Source organism: Diabrotica undecimpunctata, chromosome 1 (assembly GCF_040954645.1).
Source record: "Diabrotica undecimpunctata isolate CICGRU chromosome 1, icDiaUnde3, whole genome shotgun sequence".
Taxonomy (NCBI): Eukaryota; Metazoa; Arthropoda; class Insecta; order Coleoptera; family Chrysomelidae; genus Diabrotica; species Diabrotica undecimpunctata.
This window is the reverse complement of record NC_092803.1, coordinates 56969838-56990029: the sequence shown is the minus strand read 5'-3', so window position 1 is coordinate 56990029 and position 20192 is coordinate 56969838. Positions and strand designations below refer to the sequence as shown.

At 33.9% G+C, this 20192-nt stretch overlaps 1 protein-coding gene across 6 annotated transcripts in view; it reads right to left on the bottom strand.

The window, feature by feature from the left end:
• LOC140449555 (uncharacterized) overlaps window positions 1-20192 on the bottom strand; it is a 100402-nt gene that overhangs the window by 23201 nt on the left and 57009 nt on the right. For all 6 annotated transcript variants that reach the window (XR_011951830.1, XM_072542779.1, XM_072542774.1 and 3 more), the window contains exon 2: window positions 15376-15651. Coding sequence is in view for 5 of the 6 variants with exons in the window: in XM_072542759.1 (XP_072398860.1) it covers window positions 15376-15651 (276 nt within the window). In the remaining variant the exon portion in view is untranslated. The remainder of the gene's footprint in view (window positions 1-15375; window positions 15652-20192) is intronic.

Below are 20192 nucleotides of genomic sequence, written 5' to 3'. Positions count from 1 at the left end.
TTTAGAATTCTTATTTTAAAATACATTTTACATCTAAAAAAAAGTAATTTTACATCTTCGCTAACATATACATATTTTGCAGCTTCTATTAAGTTTTTTAAATAATTTTTTGTTCTTTTTAATGTGTCGCCATTATAACTACGAAAAATATGTTCCAGTTCACTACATTTAGTTATAAATTCCAGTGTTGGTTTGATTAAACCACCCTCAGAAACATGGTTTACCCAAGTAAACGATTTATTGTTAGCGTCCGGAATATATCCAAGTATTTCTTTTTTTTTTGTAACTTAAATGCAATGAAACCGGCTAAATTTTCCAATCCATCCCATTCCAGGTCTTTTATATTCGAATTAATAAAATCTTGATGACTGTCAATTAAAGCTTCAGGGTTAATTTCTGTATCACCACTAGGAAGATTTAGCGAGGAAAAGATCTCTTCAGTGACAATTTCATAATTAATTATACTATTGGTAGTAATATTCCATTGTTTGTCAGGCAATCTCAATAGTTTTTTTTATACAACAGTCAGCTTCTGTAAGATGTTTTGATCATATTCTCGCGGTTTCTACATTAAATTTGTCTCGCTGAAAACACTTGAAGAGCCATACTTTACGCATTTGTTTGTCTCTAGGAAACACAAAAAACGACACATCGATAAAGTTTTACTTTTTTTATTATAATTGTTTAAAGAACCCACCACTGCACAATACATTATGGCACCCAAATAATTAGTCTTCTTTATAAAGTAGCTACAGGTAGTCGAGAGGAAGTTGCGTACGATAAATATGTAACGATGAGTCCAAGCCATCACCGTTAAACCAGCGTGCGCGCGAACCAACCCATGAAGTAGGAGTGTATCGACAGTAGAAAGGGCAAAGCTCCGCTATATAAACGGCAACATTTCCTCATAGAGACAGAATCGACAGGTGTTGACTGAAGGTTCTCTTCTTCCCTACCCCGGCTTGTGGACGTGTTGAGTTCACAAGTTGTTCCGTCTCCCATACCGCCGCTATCCGAAAAGCGTGTTGAGCTTTTCACTACCCGTACTCTGAAGCAGTCGTGTTGAGACTGTCGAGGAGTGTCCTATTAACCCGAATCACTTAAGGGACGTGTTGAGTTCCTTTCCTTCCTTTGTACCTATCGTCCGCTGTTATTAAATCGATACAACGTTACCGTAAAATTTCAGATACACACTCGCTTGCCGATAAGACTAGTTCCATATGACAAGGTCAAGCTTAATTTGAATAAATAGGCCAGGTACTGAGAAGACTAAACCAAATTGTAAATATGTACATAAGATTTTTGTCAATTTAATTTAAGGAAGACAATAAAGTTTTATTTTTATTTTGAACTCTGTCTCTGACTGTCTAAAAGCTACCCGGATAGTGACTCCCACGAGAGGACGTCACAAATGGCGCCCGAGCAGAAAAATACGTTTTAAACAATAATACCGACCGAATTCCGAATTTTATTTTCATAAGACAGTACTATATTTCAAATTTTAATTAAAGACAGGGTGATTCACAGTTCAATAATGACAGACGCTCCGGAAACGTCGAAGGTTAGTTGGGTGTACCTATTAAAGAAAGACGAACTTATAGCCGAATTAACAAACAGAGAACAGCCGACGGAAGGGAATTTCAGCGAGCTAAGAGCGAGATTAGTTGCGATCATCAAGGCACCAACTCAAAAAGGCCAAAACCCAGAGGAAATAGAAGAAAACCAGATGGAAGACAGACAAAGAAAGATGGAAATAGTACGCAAATGGGGGTTACACTTCGACGGTTCAAGAGACCCAATAGAATTCATAGAACGGTTGAAAGAACTCCAGACAGCTTACGGCCTACAAGACACCCACGTTTTACAAGCTCTACCAGAAACATTAAACGGGAAAGCATTACTATGGTACAGAAACAATAATAAATATTGGAACGAATTAAAAGACTTCGAACAAGATTTCCGCAATTTCTTCGTTTCCTCCGTTCTCACGCAATCTCTGGAAGCTCAAATTCGGAACCGACTCCAACGAAACAACGAAGGTGTAAAAGACTACATCATTGATATTCAAATAATGATCAGAAGACATGGTGAATTCAATCACCAAGAAGAACTAAACAGGATATACACCAATATGAACCCGAAATACAAGTTCTATATAAAGAGGCAAGACGTATCGTCAACACAGGACATCATCAGATTAGCGGAAGAATATGATATGGTCCAAAAAGAAATATATAACAGAAACAATACAAGGTGTGACTGGACACAGGCAAATAGCCATAATAACAAAATACAGAATTTCGACAGACAGACTTGTTGTTGGAGATGCGGCCGCAGAGGCCACAATAGAAGAAACTGCAGAGCTATCGCTGTACTCTTCTGCAGCCATTGCGGAACCCGAGGAACAACTTCCAATAACTGCCAATGTAGAAGCCGACCGGAAAACTCCAACAGGACTGGACAAGAAGGAGGCAACCCAGTCAGCATTTAGAGTCCTCCCTAACAACCTCCAGCTACGCACACTATACAGATCAACGACCCCACACAACGATAACGTTCAGCAACGGTAAAAAGTTAAGAGCACTAATAGACACAGGAGCCCAAAATTCGTTTATAGGACAAAAAGGTAAAAAAATATTGGAACAATGTGGAACAAAAAGCGACAGAAAAGCTTTAAAGATCACGCTGGCAGATGGAAAAACCAGCAACATAGAAATCTGTTTTACAGCAAAATGTTCCATAGACAACGTTTGGAGAAAAGCCAAGCTACATTTTTTACCAAACCTAGCTTCAGAAGTAGTACTGGGAATGTATGAAATAACAAGATGGGGCCTTGATTTATCAAACATCTTAAATAGAAATCGCGTAAGAAGGAGAGAACAATACCCAACCAGTACAGAACACGGATCCAGATCGTACAATGCAGACAATAACCGAATACCGACCAATTCCAGGGTCAACGAAACACCAACCGCAAGATATCCGCTCCAACAGAGAAGCAAAATATATAACAAAACGACCCACCGACTACCGACCGATACCGCGGTCGAAGACCACACCGAAAATATACCGACTACCGACCGATACCGCGGTCGACAACCAGACCGAAGATATACCGAACTACCGACCGATACCGCGGCCAACGATGAGTCCAAGCCATCACCGTTAAACCAGCGTGCGCGCGAACCAACCCATGAAGTAGGAGTGTATCGACAGTAGAAAGGGCAAAGCTCCGCTATATAAACGGCGACATTTCCTCATAGAGACAGAATCGACAGGTGTTGACTGAAGGTTCTCTTCTTCCCTACCCCGGCTTGTGGACGTGTTGAGTTCACAAGTTGTTCCGTCTCCCATACCGCCGCTATCCGAAAAGCGTGTTGAGCTTTTCACTACCCGTACTCTGAAGCAGTCTTGTTGAGACTGTCGAGGAGTGTCCTATTAACCCGAATCACTTAAGGGACGTGTTGAGTTCCTTTCCTTCCTTTGTACCTATCGTCCGCTGTTATTAAATCGATACAACGTTACCGTAAAATTTCAGATACACACTCGCTTGCCGATAAGACTAGTTCCATATGACAAGGTCAAGCTTAATTTGAATAAATAGGCCAGGTACTGAGAAGACTAAACCAAATTGTAAATATGTACATAAGATTTTTGTCAATTTAATTTAAGGAAGACAATAAAGTTTTATTTTTATTTTGAACTCTGTCTCTGACTGTCTAAAAGCTACCCGGATAGTGACTCCCACGAGAGGACGTCACAAATAAATTAGGTGATACTAACACAGTAAACTGAATGTTTTCACCACAAAATTTATATAACAATATACATACTATACAAAGTCTTTACTACATCAATAAATAAATAAAAATATCATTCACTACGTTTTGAAGCACACAGGATAAACCCTATTCATTCTACAAATGCCCAATCGTCAATAGAACCACGTGTAAGCCAAACAGGGTCGTACTGATGTACGACCTATGTATCATACGATTTTTAAAAATATTTACTTTTGAAACTGTTAGTGTAAAAATTTCTTGAAATTTAATCATTATATCACAATTAAACTAAACTCTAAAAAATAACATGACCAGTAAATAACTTAACAATAACTATAACATAAATATAACACAATATAAACACGATACAATTAGAATTTAAAATGATGGCGAATTGGGATCTGTAACATGAGAATCTGTCTCGCTTACGGTAATAAATTATATTTTATCGCCTCTTGACGAATGAGACGGCGAATATCAACACGTGCTCATGTTTACTGATGGGAATTTGGTAAACGAATACACTTTAGCAACTGATAGCAAGCAACAGATATAGCAACTTGGCATCATTAAAGTTGTCTCGGGCTTTCGGCACAGGTGTGCGAGAGAGATACAAGAACATGCGCGTTGACTTATCTTGTTAGTTATAGTATCATGGTACTAACTTGACTATTCTATCTTAGGTTAGTATCAGAGTTGCCATCAGTGGTGAAATTTCAGCACATGTGGTGAAAAAGAAAAAAATCGCGGCCGGGGTGATAAAAATGTGGTGATGTGGTGAATTTCGCTTATATAGGAAAGTGGTGAAAACCTCAAATCTAATTATCAACTAAAGTACAAATTTTAAAATATATACATATAGATAATATTATACACTGATATGAAATAAACATTATTAAAACTATTCCGCATTTTTATTATTAGGGGTATGCCACCTATTGGTGAAAACCGTAAAATAACTTGGAATAATGTATTTCAAGAAGATAACTCCCACAGCATAACTATAGCTTAACGTGTTGAATTCCCCAAAATTCAGATTAAACAAACGCTATTTGTGTGTTTTATTATTTCCTATATTTTAATACAAATAATTGTGGTTTGTTTATAAGATCCAGAGATTTAGGAACTTCGTTTAATTTTGTAATAAACAGGTAACATTATTTCAATAAGTAGTATTTTATATATTATATTGTTGGATATTTTTAGATAATATCTAGAAGTACTTGTAAAAAAGATGTCTGAGAATTCCGGAAAATCAGAGCATAGTGAAGCTCAAAGAATGAAATTAAATACGGGTAAAAGGAAATTTGTTCACAAATATCAATCTGCATGGGAGAGTGATGCTAGATTTAAATTATGGATACAAGAAGTAGCAACGGAGATTGAAACATATGAAGACTAAAAAACATGATAAGCAAGCAAGAGACTACAAAAGCAGACAAACCCTGACATCGATGAGTGTATCGTCATCATCACCGTTAGTAGCCGTAAAACGAGGTAAAGAAAATGATATACGCATAGCAAGTTTTTTAGTAGAACACAATTTGGCATTTAATGTAGCCGATCATATAGTGCAGCTGATCAAACATTCACATGTGGACAAGGATTTTCTGAGCAAAACTTCGTGTGGAAGAACGAAAGCGGCGAAAATAGTGACTAATGTTGTAGGTGCACATGGAAAAGAAAATATTTTAACAATTTTAAAAACAACAAAATTCTCTCTAATTATTGACGAATCTACAGACATAGGCACTACAAAAAATTTGGCTTTAATAGCAAGATTTTTTAAGAATCAAATAGCTTCCCATCTGTTTTTAGAGCTTATGGAAGTCGCTGATGCTTTCGCTGAAAATATCTATAGATCTATTGTAACATTTTTTATTGAAAATCAAATAGATTATAAAAGAAACATGGTAGGTTTTGCTGCTGATGGCGCAAATGTCATGAGAGCAGACATCACTCAGTCAGTACTCTTTTAAAAAATGATACAGCTCACTTTTTATTTTAAAGTGCGTTTGCCACTCGTTTTCTTTATGTTCATCATATGCAACACAAGAGATACCGAATGAAGTAGAACAGCTACTGCGATCGGTTTATAATTTTTTCAAGTCGAGTTTCAAAAGGATCAGTGAGTACAAAGAATTTCAGGTTTTTGTTGAGGAAAAACTTCATAAAATACGTCATCCATCCCAAACGAGGTGGTTGTCGCTTGTACAAGGGGTAAAAAGATTTCATGAACAATATAATGTACTTTTTGCTTATTTTAAGAATGAGTATATTAATAACAAAAATAAAGATGTAGAATGGATATACAATCAATTAAATAACAAAACTACAAAATTATTTTTGGAATTTTTAAATCATGCTTTGCCATTTTTCACAGACTTAAATAAAGAATTTCAATCAAAATGTCCTAAAATACAAACACTTCACAGTCAAATACAGCAGACATACATAACTTTTTTAGAAAATTATTTAAATTCAGGATACATTAATAGTACAGCTGTTGAAGATATTCAATTTCGAAATCCGCACAATTTTCTTGCCTTAGATGAAATTTATTTAGGACCTCATGTTACACGCACACTTTTACAAGCCGACATTCCACAACATGATATCACCACGTTTAAACAAAGGTGTTAGCATTTTACACTGAGGCCGTTAATCAAATTTACCAACGCTTTCTCTTTAGAGGGGATACAGCAGGTATTTTAAAGGAAATGTCTTTGTTGGGTCCAATACTCATAAAAGAGAAAAAACCAAATTCTATCACTCCATTAGCCCAGTATTTTACTTCGGTATTAGACGGACGTGACATTATTGAAATAGACCGACAATGGCGTCTATTAAGGAGTGACAGTGTAATACAAACCGACACAAATGACATGCTGACATTCTGGAATAAATTTAGGGCAGTGTCAAATCCTGATGGTTCTGTAAAATACAGCGAAGTCATAAAATTAATAGATGTCTGCTTATCTCTGCCTCACAGCAGTGCAACTTGTGAGCGATTATTTTCAATAATTTAATCTAAATAAGACGAAAACAAGAAATAAATTAGCTTTAAGTATACTACGGGGAATTTTACACTCAAAAACAGTAATAGGGGATAACAACTGTTTTGATTATCCTATTACTCCGAGTCATATGGCTAAATATTCAAATATTTATGACTGATTTTTTATTTTGTATTTATGTATAAATATTTTCATTTGATGTTATGTTTGTTCATTTATTTAATGTAAGTTTATGTATTGAGTTCTTAAAGTTTTAGGTAAATAAATATGTTTGAGGAAGTCCTTAGTATTTAATTGAATTACAACACATTTCTTTCTCTCTTTATGTCAAAAATATTTCAAATTTGCCGCCATTTTTAACAGTGGTGAAAAGTGCTGATTTTTTGTGTAGCTAGTGTGGTGAAAATCTTCTTGACTATCATGGCAACACTGGTTGGTACAGTCTGTTTCGGCATTCCGATAGGAAACGTCGTTGTCTCGTGAGCTAATACAGTTTTCACATTTTGAGATGAAGTAAAGTACGCGTACATTAACAACAGTGTTTACCTCTGTATAAATTTTGGTACATACCTAGCCATAAATTTAAAATTCGTTTTGTTTTGTTTTTAAAAAGGTTGACCTCTATGCATAGTTCCATTTAAAAAGATATTTTTCATATGTGATAGTTTATTTCCGCTACAAAATATCGCCCAATAATAATTTAAGTTTCTTATAGTGTTCCCAATGTCTAGAGTTGTAAACCGATAGCAACATTGTAAGTTGTTTATGTATTTTATTATTATTATTATTGTTTATATTTGTAACTGTTTATCGTGAGATAATAATAAATATGTATTTTTTTTTCTGAACAAAGTTATTATTTCCTTTTAAAAGATTCTAACTCCTTTTTATATTTTTTTTAGGAAAGAAAAGCCTATCTTTCCATCCAGCAGGAAGATTCTTGTAAGCGGCGTCCAATTTAAATAGCTTAGGAACCTTCTTGTATTGTGTTTGTCCAAGAGATCCATGTAAACCCCTTTTGATTCACTTTTTGTGGTTACCCCATTCTACTACCGTTGTTATTCACTTATCTACGACCCAGCTCTCCAAACAAACCACGAGCAGCCGTTCGCAAACGTTTTGGTTTGTTTTTGCTTACCCTATCTCCACTCCAGTAATTTATGTCCCCAATTTTCAACCCCCTATAATGATCCCTATGTGGTGGGCAACATTTTCGTCACAATGTATGACATGAATTATTATATTGTTAAAAATACAATACTCCCCGAAATGAATTCTTACGGCAGTAAACAGAACGAAACGCAATTATCGAGATTCGAAGTATATTTCTGAGCAAAAATTTAATTCTTTTGAGTGTCAAATAACCGAGAAGTATTTAATAACGGTATTAATCAATTTCCTGACATGTCGAAATGTGTACAGCAAAATAAAGACACAACAGATGAATCAACAGCTGAATTAGCAGATCTGCGCAACTGCACAACGAATCAAATACTTTTATTTTATAAGCGTCAATAAAAAAAATTCTTTCAAAGGAAAAACTGGAATACAACGTTTAACTTGCACGGGATGAAATAGGAATAATAACACAGCCCACCAAAATGAAAAAATTTGGTGATTGAGAAATAATTTTAAATACTTTTGACTGGTTTCAAAAGTGACTTCTTTTTCATAGTAGGTTTTTTTTGGAATCCATGGTATAATGTTAACTTCGTTCGAAAATATATACATAAAAGCACCTGGAAATAGGAAGAGAATATAAACATCAAACTAAAAAACACACTAAAACAGGAAAACAAATGAAGAGTGGGAACGGTGCAGAAACGTCATGAAGAAGCAGCTGAAGAATTACAATCCATGAAAAGTAAACAAAGAAGAAGGAACGAATGACTGTTTTAACGAAGAATATTAATTATAATAGAGAGAAAAAACAGAGGATATTTTTAATGATGCAACAGGGGTACAGAAACCGACAAGCAGAGGAGGAATATAAATAACTACGCAAGGAATAAAAGAAAATCCACCGGAGAAAGAAGAGAGAAACTATGAACAAAGAACTTCAAGAACTACAAGATCTAAGTAAGCCAATAGAGACGAGAAAATTTTACCAGAAACTAAACAAAAGCAAAAGGGAATTCAAACAAAAGAAGTAAATAGATAAGGAGGGTCATATTATTGACAGGACAGCAAGAAAAACTAAGAAGATGGAATTCTTGAATGAGACCGAAAATGTTTTAGATTATATTGATATATTATTAGATGTTTATTTGTAATACTCCATTTAACGTTTTTTATAAAAAAATATTGCTTTTAATTATGTGGCTCTTAATATGTTATACGCTAAATAGAAAATAAATATTGTTCTGAAGCTATTTTCTTGTGACATTTTAAAGTAGATACTATTTTAATGGGAATCAGCCACAATTGTAGGTTAAAATAAGTTTATCGACGTTATTAATAATGACAAACATTAATAAATTTATTTATAAATTTATTAATAAATTAGTTTAAAATATTAATAAATTTACTAATGTTTGTCATTATTAATAACGGCGATAAACTTATTTTAGACTACAACTGTGGTTTATTCCTAATAAAATAGTATCTACTAAAAAATAAATTCTCCGCTACTGATACGCTTCTTGGTAAAACTCATAAAGACAACTAAAAATTATACGATAAGTTACGATATCACGTATGACTCATTTCATTATTTCATTGCTGGAGTAGACCGGCAATAAATAATTTTGCTGAAGTAATAATTATTCTAAACATCCATAATTCAAATTTTATGGGACCAAAGCCTCACATCAGCAGGCAATAATATTTACCATATTTACATAAAAGTTTAAAAGTGTGTGAATGATTTATGGTTACCCATACGTGCCGATACGAAATGTTGTTAATATTGTTATGGTTTAGGTTTTACAGAGAACATTACAGAGCCGTATTTCATAAACTTCCAAAATCCTAGGGGGTCCAGACACCATCGAAATATTATCAAATATTGATGAATTTAAAATTCAATAAATACGTAAAAAATATTAAATTGAACAATTTTGTATTAAATTTAACAAATATTTTGATCTTTCTGAAGATAATTGTGAAGATGCATATCGAATACCTAATATTTGTTCTATTCATAAAACATTTTATAAGGGAGTAATGCCTTCTAAACTATTTTAAACAGCGTCCAGATACTGGTTTTCGACAGTATCTATTTGAATAACTTTTCAGATTGTGTTTTATATAAGCATTATCGTTGATTGAATAACCCAATTGGGTTATTCAATCAACGGCATTATTCACTTATAACTAAATCTTTTTTTAATCTTTTTAATATACATATTAAATAATATATATTTGTACAATGCGCACAAATAGAACACAAAATACTTAATACCTAATACCTACTAGTTAATCAACTTAATGTGTAAAGGGGTAGTGAAGCGCAATACATGATGCCGTATCCTGTTAGCATCACTCAGCCTCTCCTACTCAATTCCTATCTTCACCTCTAAATTGGTACACACCGGTAACCTGAGCAACCCCACTGGAGATTGCTTAACCAACCCCAGTGGAAGGTGGGATCAGGGCTGACGAAGAAGGGAACCTTGGTCCTCCGATGAATAGGGGGTTGAGAGAAGGGCTAACAACCCTTTCCTGTAAAACTCAATTGTTGCGAATACAATGGTTAATGAAACAAACGGACGGATCTCACAACGACGAACTCAGCAAAGAAAAATGGACATGATTATGGATTTAAAATTTGGAACCTGGAATGAGCGAACCCTCTTAAATTCAGGTGCTATGATAAGTATGGCAGAAGAAATTAAAAAATACGTGGTTCAAATATTAGCACTGCAGGAAATTAGTTGAAAGAGCCAGGGAGAAATTCGAAAAAATAAGTTCTCACTATACTACTCCGGAAATGAAATGAGACAAGGTGAAAGAGGAGTAGGGTTTATAGTAACCAAAAGACTACGAAAAGCCATTATCGCATTTACACCAATATCAGACAGAATTTGCACCATAAGACTCAAAGGTAAACTGCATAACGTGGCAATGGTTAATGCATATGCACCGATGGAAGAGGCTGATGAAGACGAGGTTGAAAGATTTTATGGAGAACTTCAGGGAGTATGTGATAAAATCCCAAAGACACGATGCTGTTATAACATTATGCGACTTTAATGCTAAGCTGAGAAAGAAGAAACTTTGGGAAACATAGTTTGCATAATGAAACCAGTCAAAATGGACTGCACAATTTGCAACAGCAAATAATTATGTAGTTGTCAGCACTAACTTCCAGAGAAAAGATATCCATAAAGGAACATGGAAAATACCAGGAAGCAACGAAGCCAATAAAATTGACCACATCCTCATCTCAAAAATATGGGCAACAGACATAACTCTGACTCAGATTACTATCTTGTGAGGATAAAATTGCGGCAGAAAATCGCGACAGTGGCAAAAGGGAAAAATAGCCAAATTAAAAAATGGGATGTTGAAGGATTCAAAAGTCCAACAAAGACACAAGAATATCAAAATAGTCTCCAAATAAAAATCAACAGAATCAGAGAGGAAGACATAGCCGAGGAAGAAAGGAGACAATTAAAAACAATAATAACGGAATCTGCAGAGGAAACTGATGAATGATGATGAATGCAGAACTGCAGTAGAGGAAAAAAGGTAAGCTAGGCTTAACCAACTTCAAATAAACACAAGAAATAGCAGAAAATTTTATAACGAAAAAAGAATATTAGAACATAACAACATACACGACAGCAGAAAATTATATAAAAGAATAAAAGAAAGCACACAGTCATTTAGACCAAAATTGACAATATGCAAAGACAAGAACGGACAACTACTAACAGAGAAACAAAAAATTATGAGATGGAAATAATACTTTGAGAAAAACCTAAATGCAGACAATGGAAATGATCAAAACGAGACAATATATTTTACGGCAGAGCAGCACATTGAAAATCCAAGTTATGAAAAAGTAGTTCAAATAATAAATGTTCAACCTAGTTCTTGAAGCAGTCATCAAAAAAACCAATGTAACCGGCCATATAAACACCAAAACAGTACAAATTACTGCATATGCAGACGATGTCGTCATTATTAATAGAAGCAAGACACGACTAATGGAAACGTTCAAGGAAATTGATCCTGAAGCACAAAAAGAGGGCTTAAAATAAAGCATATAGCATATAGAAAATAATATAGCAATAATCAACTATACTATTGAACGTGTGGATGCCTTGATATATCTTGACACAGAAATCAATCAGAAAAATTCCGTAAGTAGTGAAGTTAATGCACGTAGTTCCAGTGGAAATCGTGCATAATATGCTAATAAAAGATTGATAACATCGAAATTATTAGACAAAGGAACCAAAATGACTGTCTACAGAACTTTGATTAGACCCGTAGTAACCGATGGTTGTGAAACCTGGGTAATGACGAAAAAAGAGGAAGCCCAACTAGGGAGATTCGAGAGAAAACTACTGAGAAAAGCATATGGCGCGGTGCAAGAGGAAGACGGCACATGGAGAATCAGGAGAAACGACGAAGTTATTGAACTGAATGAAGGGTATGACATTGTAAGATTTGTAAAAAGTCAAATACTGTCATGGCTGGGACAATTTCAGTGACAAGAAGACACGAAAACGACAAAGATGTTACAGTGGAAGCCGGAAAAAAGGAAGGCCCAGGACGAGATGGTTGGATGACGAGGAAGACGACTTGAAAACCATGAATATAAGACAATGGAGAAGAAGGGCCCAAGAGAGATCTAAATGGAAGGACATAGCCAGACAGGCAAATAACCATCCAGGGTTATGATGTCAAAAGATGAAGTAGACGAGGAACAGTTAATCGACTTGACCTGTAACTTTATTTACTTTGGAAAATTACCATTTAATTGCCTTTTTTAATCTTTATTACTTTTTTTCTTTCATTTATTTTCATAAACATATTGTGGTAAACATATGGAAAAACAGAACATATTGCGGTTAACCTTATGTTAAACCAATTAAATGTTTTATCCGCGAGAACAATTAATTATTGTAATATGGCTTACTAAGAATTTACTGCTACAGCATTTAGTTAGGGTGTGGGTGCATGTATATCATTTAAGTACTGGTCACTATAATCTGAAATTTTTTTGGAGATGGTGATTCATTGTTGACTAATTTAAAAACTGTCAACTGTTGGAAAAATACAAAGTTCCAGCGGCGTCGATATTTCAATATTTTTTTTTTTAGAATTGAATTATTTTATTAGAAATTAATTTTATCGTTATGTGCTTGTAGAGTCTTTGTCGTTATGTGAATTTCGTAATTACATAAATCTTGCCTTAGGTACTATTAAAAGCTAAATTGTATATAGGTATGTAATTTCCTACGATTAAAGCTTTTACCTGAATCAATTTCTTAATAAGACCTGAATAAGAACTTTGAAGACTGGTTTTCAAAGGAAGACTTCAACTGGAAGAAGGTTTTCTCCAAACATCAATAGATTACTTAGAATTTTCGTTACTACTATCAGTGTTGAGCGTTCATTTTCAAGTATGATGAGAGTAAGAACCTATTTGAGGAATATAAGGCCCAGGGAAATAAGCTTTTTTTCGTGACACTCGTCCGGCCAGGCAAACGACAATTGTTTTGAGTAGTGTGGGCCTCTACAACAAGAACCTATATCTTTCCTGCAGTTAAATAGTTTATTTAATTTGTTTATTCCAAATTTAATTTATTTTGCAACAATATAGGTCAGAAAATTATGTAGTTATAGTAATTATACGGGTGGCTTCTGAAAGAAGATTTATTCTATAATGATTATTTTAAAAAAATGGGGAAAAATGATTTTAAATATTTTCAAATAATTTTGCAAAACGAGTCGATTTTTTGCTCATAAACAATTTGAATAACTTTTTAACCATTGCCTACAAAAAAAATATTTTTTCATATTTAGAAAGCCTGCATTTCTTTCGAAATTAAAAACATTAAAAAAAATTAAAAAAATATATTACCTCAAGAGACCTTGGGGCGAGGTTAGTGCCTTCTTTTAAAAAATTGATAGTAGCTGTGTTTATAACAATTAAGAGATCTTATTACGGTCATCTCCTGAGAGATGTGGAGGGGAAAGGAGCTGTAAACTGTATCCCTGGTTCTTGTTTATGGATTTCGACGTTTCTTTTTTTAATGTGTATATAGTTTTTGCGTACATTACGAATATGTATTCTAATTTGCTTTACCAATTTCTTTCTGTTTTTAATGTTTACCATTGGCATACCTCTCAATGCCAGATGAAATATTAAATAATAATTAAATAGAATTAAATATCATTTGATAGTAAATTTAATAATTATATAAACAATATAAATATGTTTAAAAATAATAATTGTATTTATATGAATTATTTTAAAATTAGAAATGTCATAAAAATTTAAAAAGATGATTTAATATGGTTAATAAGTGGATGACATTTATGACTTTTAAATTTTGACAATCGTTGCGACTCGAATCTTTTATTGGCAGATATTCTTTTAATTTTTTACTTCTTATTTAATGTCTATATTTTGTTAGTTATTTTCCGCCCAGTTTTTAATTTAAACCTGTTTAGAGTAAATATATAATAACGAATTAATCGAGAGTAATGAATTGATGTAAAGAACCGTTATCTTGTGACTCTACCTCTGACGACGCCATATTGTGGCGCTAGTTTACAGCGCCACAATATGGCGTCGTCAAGGAAAATTGGTAGACTCCAAAACTGTCAGATGAAGGCGGTAGGTGTCGCGTCAGTCACGCACGGAGCGAATATGTTTTACCGAGAAGTGGAACTTTTATCACCAAGTGACATCATGCTCATCGACGTACAAAATTCGATTGTGAAGTGGGTTTATCTTGGAAGTCATAGTATCATGCCAAAAACTAACTAACTTCGCAAAAAAAAATTACCGACTTTATATAATCTATAATATATTATAGTAGATATATTAACATCATGTCCTATATTTATATGTAGGTATGTAATATGAATTTACGCCGTGTTGCCATTCTAATCTGGGTCTTCCTCTTTTCCGTCGACCTATCGGTTGCCATTCTATTACTTTTTTGGGGAGTCTTGATGCTGGCATCCGTTGAACATGCCCATACCACCTTAATTGTTTCTTCTTCTTTCATGGCAACACGGCGTAAACAAGTCCATGAGCGAAAGAAATTTAACAACAAACTACTGCGAAGATAGGAAGAGATGGTGTTTAGGTATCGGACAACGTCGATAGACGTTCTAAACCGATGTATATATATATATATATATATATATATATATATATATATATATATATATATTTATATATATGTAATATGAATTTATTCATTTAATATAGAACATTCTAAATAAGTTCTAAAACTACATTATATTAAATAAAATATGTGTGCTCCCTACAATTTTGTTTTTTTAAGGCGGCCGGCTCGTAACATATTTATATAATAATGTTAACTTATGTCGTAAATTGTCGTATAAAAAATACAAAGTTTAGTCGTTCAAAATGATAGTCTTACTTTTATATTGAATGTTCTGCATAATTTCGTGGCCCCGCGAATCAATATAACTCGCTTTTTTCTCGACTTCGGTTTTTTCGGAGCAATCATTCTGCTCCTCCGTCTGGCTGGTAGAGGCCGAAGTGGTACAAGAACTGTGGGAAGCATCGTCTTCTGTGTCAGCGTTGGTAAATTGGCTTTGGGCTTGTGCGTATACGGCTTCGCGCTGATTGATAAGTCTTTTTTTGAAATAATCTTTGCTCATGTTGGCATCCACTGAACCATCTTTTTTATCTCCTGAAACAAAACAAATCGGTAAAAAATCATGTCATATACTTTAAAAATACTGTAGATCATTAGAAAATATAAGTGCAAAAAATATTGGGTTGTTAACTGTTGTGTGCTGGTCACGAGATTCAGTCAAGGGAAAATTACGCTATATTGTGGAAAGTAGTGGACGAAGTCGTGATCACCACACCTTCTTCTTCTTAGAGTGCCATCTCCCTACGGAGATTGGCAATCATAATCACTATTTTTATTTTTGAACTTGCTGCTCTAAATAAATCAATCGGTCAGCATTGGTACCAATCACGTAGATTCTTCAATAAAGAATTCTGCCTTCGGTCAACAGATCTTCCTTTAATTTTTCCCTGTATTATGGGTCTCATAATAGACCCATAGACCCTCAGATAGAAAAACGAATCACTCAAGCAAAGAAAGTCTTAGGATGTCTCAATGGTATACTGTGGAGTAAAGAGATAACGAAAGGAAGGAAATTTAATATATATGAGACCATGATTAAAACTACTCTTCTTTATGGCGCTGAAACATGGAGAATTAGTGAAAAGAACAAAAAGCGAATAGAAGCAGTAGAGATGGATGCAATGAGAAGATCTTTAGGTATTTCCAGACGAGACCGAATCAGAAATGATGTAATAAAACAACGTATGGGAATAGAAGGAAATAGAACTCAAGATATGGAGAAGAAACAATTAAGGTGGTATGGGCATGTTCAACGGATACCAGCATCAAGACTCCCCAAAAAAGTAATAGAATGGCAACCGATAGGTCGACGGAAAACAGGAAGACCCAGATTAGAATGGCAACACGGCGTAAACAAGTCCATGAGCGAAAGAAATTTAACTACAAACGACTGCGAAGATAGGAAGAGATGGTGTTTAGGTATCGGACAACGTCGAAAGACGTTCTAAACCGATGTGTATATATTATGGGTCTCAAAATTTCATATTTTGGTCCCCTCATCACATGGCCTAGGTATTCCAGTTTTCTTGTTATTATAGTGGTGATTAGGATTTATTTACTAACCCTTTCCAGTACTTTTTTATTTGACCAAACCTTGAATACCTCCAAATAAACTTATAATGTAACTATAGTATCTTCATTCTTCTTCTTCTTTTTATGTAGACATGACTCTGTTTTTTAATGTGCCTCCAGTCAGTTGTTCCATCTTTTTCGTTACTAGTATCTTCATATAGATAGTAGTAGTATCTTTATATAGATTAATATTCCAGCTCCCGGTTATTCAACGTATTATATGTAGAAAATTTGATTTCCGAAGTGAAAATTATGGTTAATTCCCAATAAAATTTTTTATAAAATATTTAGAGGAGATCCGTGTAGCTTGGGAAACTTGTATCTAGGGAGAGCGACAGATTTACTTTTTTCGCGCTACAAGTGCCACAAGTGAACCTTACGGTCTTTTGTGTCCAACATCTTGATCGTACCCAAAAAAGTCGGTCATTTTGAGTGCTCACGTAAGTGGTTGCGCACTGGCAAAATTTCCCTAGTTTTTTTTCTTTATCTATTTTCATTAGTGTTTTGACTGGTTCTAACCAACAAGATTGCTACAGTTAAAGATGTCAGTGTAATAAATAAATTTCAAATAGACAGCGGCCATAGAATAGTTCCAAATCATAGAATCAGACCAAAAATTGTTCTAGATCTGAAACTAGGAAAAATAAAATGAATCACATAACCAAGAGTAACCGGTATAAATATTATCAATTTAAAAGAAAACTCAGATCACTACCAAATACCAAAGGACAATTGATGAAAGATTACATCACCAAATCGACAGCTCTTAATTAATGGAAATCATCCTTGATAGTGCCAAAGAAATCGGAGGCCCGCAACAACAAAATGAACATAGTAAACTATATGATAAAACTAAAATAATGCTAACACAAAGAAGGGAAATGAAAGTAAGTAGCAACATACAGAGAATACAATACATAGAACTTTCTAAGACAATAAGAGAAAGTATGAAGGATGACATAAAAAATACAATAAAATACTGGTAGAAAATGCAATCGAAAACAGAAAAAAACTATAAGAAAACAAGAAAAGCATTCATCATTGGGAAGAATCAAATCGATGCTCTAACAAACGAAAACACCAGAATTACAGACAGAAATGAAATAATACAACTCGTGACTAAATTCTACAGCGAACTATACAAAGCCCCTGATACACTTGAAGAAGTAATCAGTCGTCAAGAAGATGTACCAGAAGTCCTTCCGGAAAGAAGTAGAATCGACAATTACAAAAATGAAAACCGGCAAAGCAGCTGGAATAGATGGTATAACATTGGAACTGCATAGCTTAAATACGCTGGCAATAAAACCTGGAAAATCTTAGCAGGCATATTTACGAACTGCCTAAGATCGAGATGCATACCAGACCACTAGAATACAGCAAACATAATTCTCATTAATAAAAAAGGTAGCAAAGAGGATATCAAAAACTACAGACCTATAAGTCTACTACCAATCATATACAAGATTCACAAAGATCATTAACAACAGTTTAACAAACGCATTAGATGCTGCACAGTCGAGAGAGCAAGCTTCAGAAGTGGATTCAGTACCATGGATCATATTCATACACTTCGAGAGCTAATGAGTAGAGCTAATGAATATGAAATACCGCTAGCATTAACCTTCATAGATTTTGAAAAGGCTTTCGATTCAATATATCTTAAGACAGCAATAGAAGCTTTGACCAACCAAGGCATTGACAAACCGTACATAGAAACTTTAGCAAATATATACAGACAAGCAAAGCTAAGGTAAAAATTTATAAAAAAAAACATGTACAATGAGCTAGTGGATGTCAAAAATGTAATAATAAACAACACTGCATTTGAGACAGTAGATGAGTATGTATACCTTGGACAGTTAATACATAAATCTGGCTCCTTACTTCCAGAAATCAAAAGAAGAATGAAACTGGCTTCGGCATCTTTGAGTAGAAATGTAGTTATATTTAAATCGAAGATGCCAATTTACCTGAAGAAAAAAGCATTCGATCAGTATATACTACCAATCATGATATACGGCTGCGAAACTTGGACACTAAAAAGAGATGATATCGAAATTCAAAGTCACTCAAAGGTCAATGGAACGATGCACGCTCGGTATAACAAAGAGAGATCGAAAAAGAATAGAATGGATCAGGCAGAAAACAAAGGTTATTGATGTAATCCATAGAATTAAATCTTTAAAACGGCAGTGGGCGGGAAATTTTTTAGCGAGAAGAACTGTCAATAGGTGGCCCACTAGAATTACACTGTGGTATCCAAGAGGCCTCAAGAGACCAAGAAGACGTCCAAATTTAAAATGGGACCATGACATAAGGAAACAAGCCGGTACAACATGGCACAGAAAACCGATTTTAGACAATCGTGGACAAAAATGAAGAATGACTATGTTAGGGAGGCTGCACCATAATCGGTAGAATATGTTGAAAATGATGATGATGAATATATATATATATATATATATATATATATATATATATATATATATTATATATATACAATATATATTACATCATCATCCTAACACTATAACACTATGACGAGCGAGTCCCCTCAGATTTTCTAGGATCAGGCGCCACTGTGTTGTTCCGATATTTTTTACGCCAACTTTGATAATTGTTTGAACGTGTCATGTCAGCAGAGTTTTGAAGTAGTTCTCAGAAAGACTTTTGTTTGTTTTCATTTAATATTTTTAATAGTTTCGTCTGCACATCTAAACTGTAAACATTTCAATAAATTTGTGCGTGATTTCTTTGAGAACATTCGAAAGTTTTTTGTCTTTTTCTGTTTAAATTTTCTAACCACTTTTCTTGTAGAATAAAACATAATATATTATATCATATCAGTTAGATATACAAAGTCAGCAAAAACATAAAATCTATAGATCTTCTCTTCTCTATCTACAAAACGAAATATGTTATGTGTTAGGTAGGTATATACAACCTGATAGTAAAAAAAGGCTGTAATATTCTCTACAAAATGAAATACATATTCTCTACCAAAAAAAATGAGGAAATCTTGTATTTGAAAATAGTGATCACTGTATATTGAATTGCTACATGAAGATATTAAATTACTTAAAAATGACACTATACAGCGTTCCACGTTAAGAAAATAACATTGCGGAAATAGGGCCATGTATTTCTTATGGACGATAAAAGGGCAGCGATGCCACGATGAACACAAGCACGATTCAGGGTTGTATATTGTATAATTTGTATTTTCGTTTTCACGAATTTTCATGAATTAAATAATTGTTTTTTAACGTAATTGACCAAAAGTGTCCATTCGAAACAAGAGATGAAAAGTAGGGAAAATGATTTTAATTAAATAAATAGTATTTACAAAAGATAATTTTATTTTATCTTATTTTAATTTATAGTAACGACAGTTTATTTGTTTTTCGGTAAGAATATCATATACCATGAATTACAGAAATCAGAAGAAAATATTGCTTAGTTAAATCATTCACTTTGCCGGCTATTAAAGATTTAAAAGC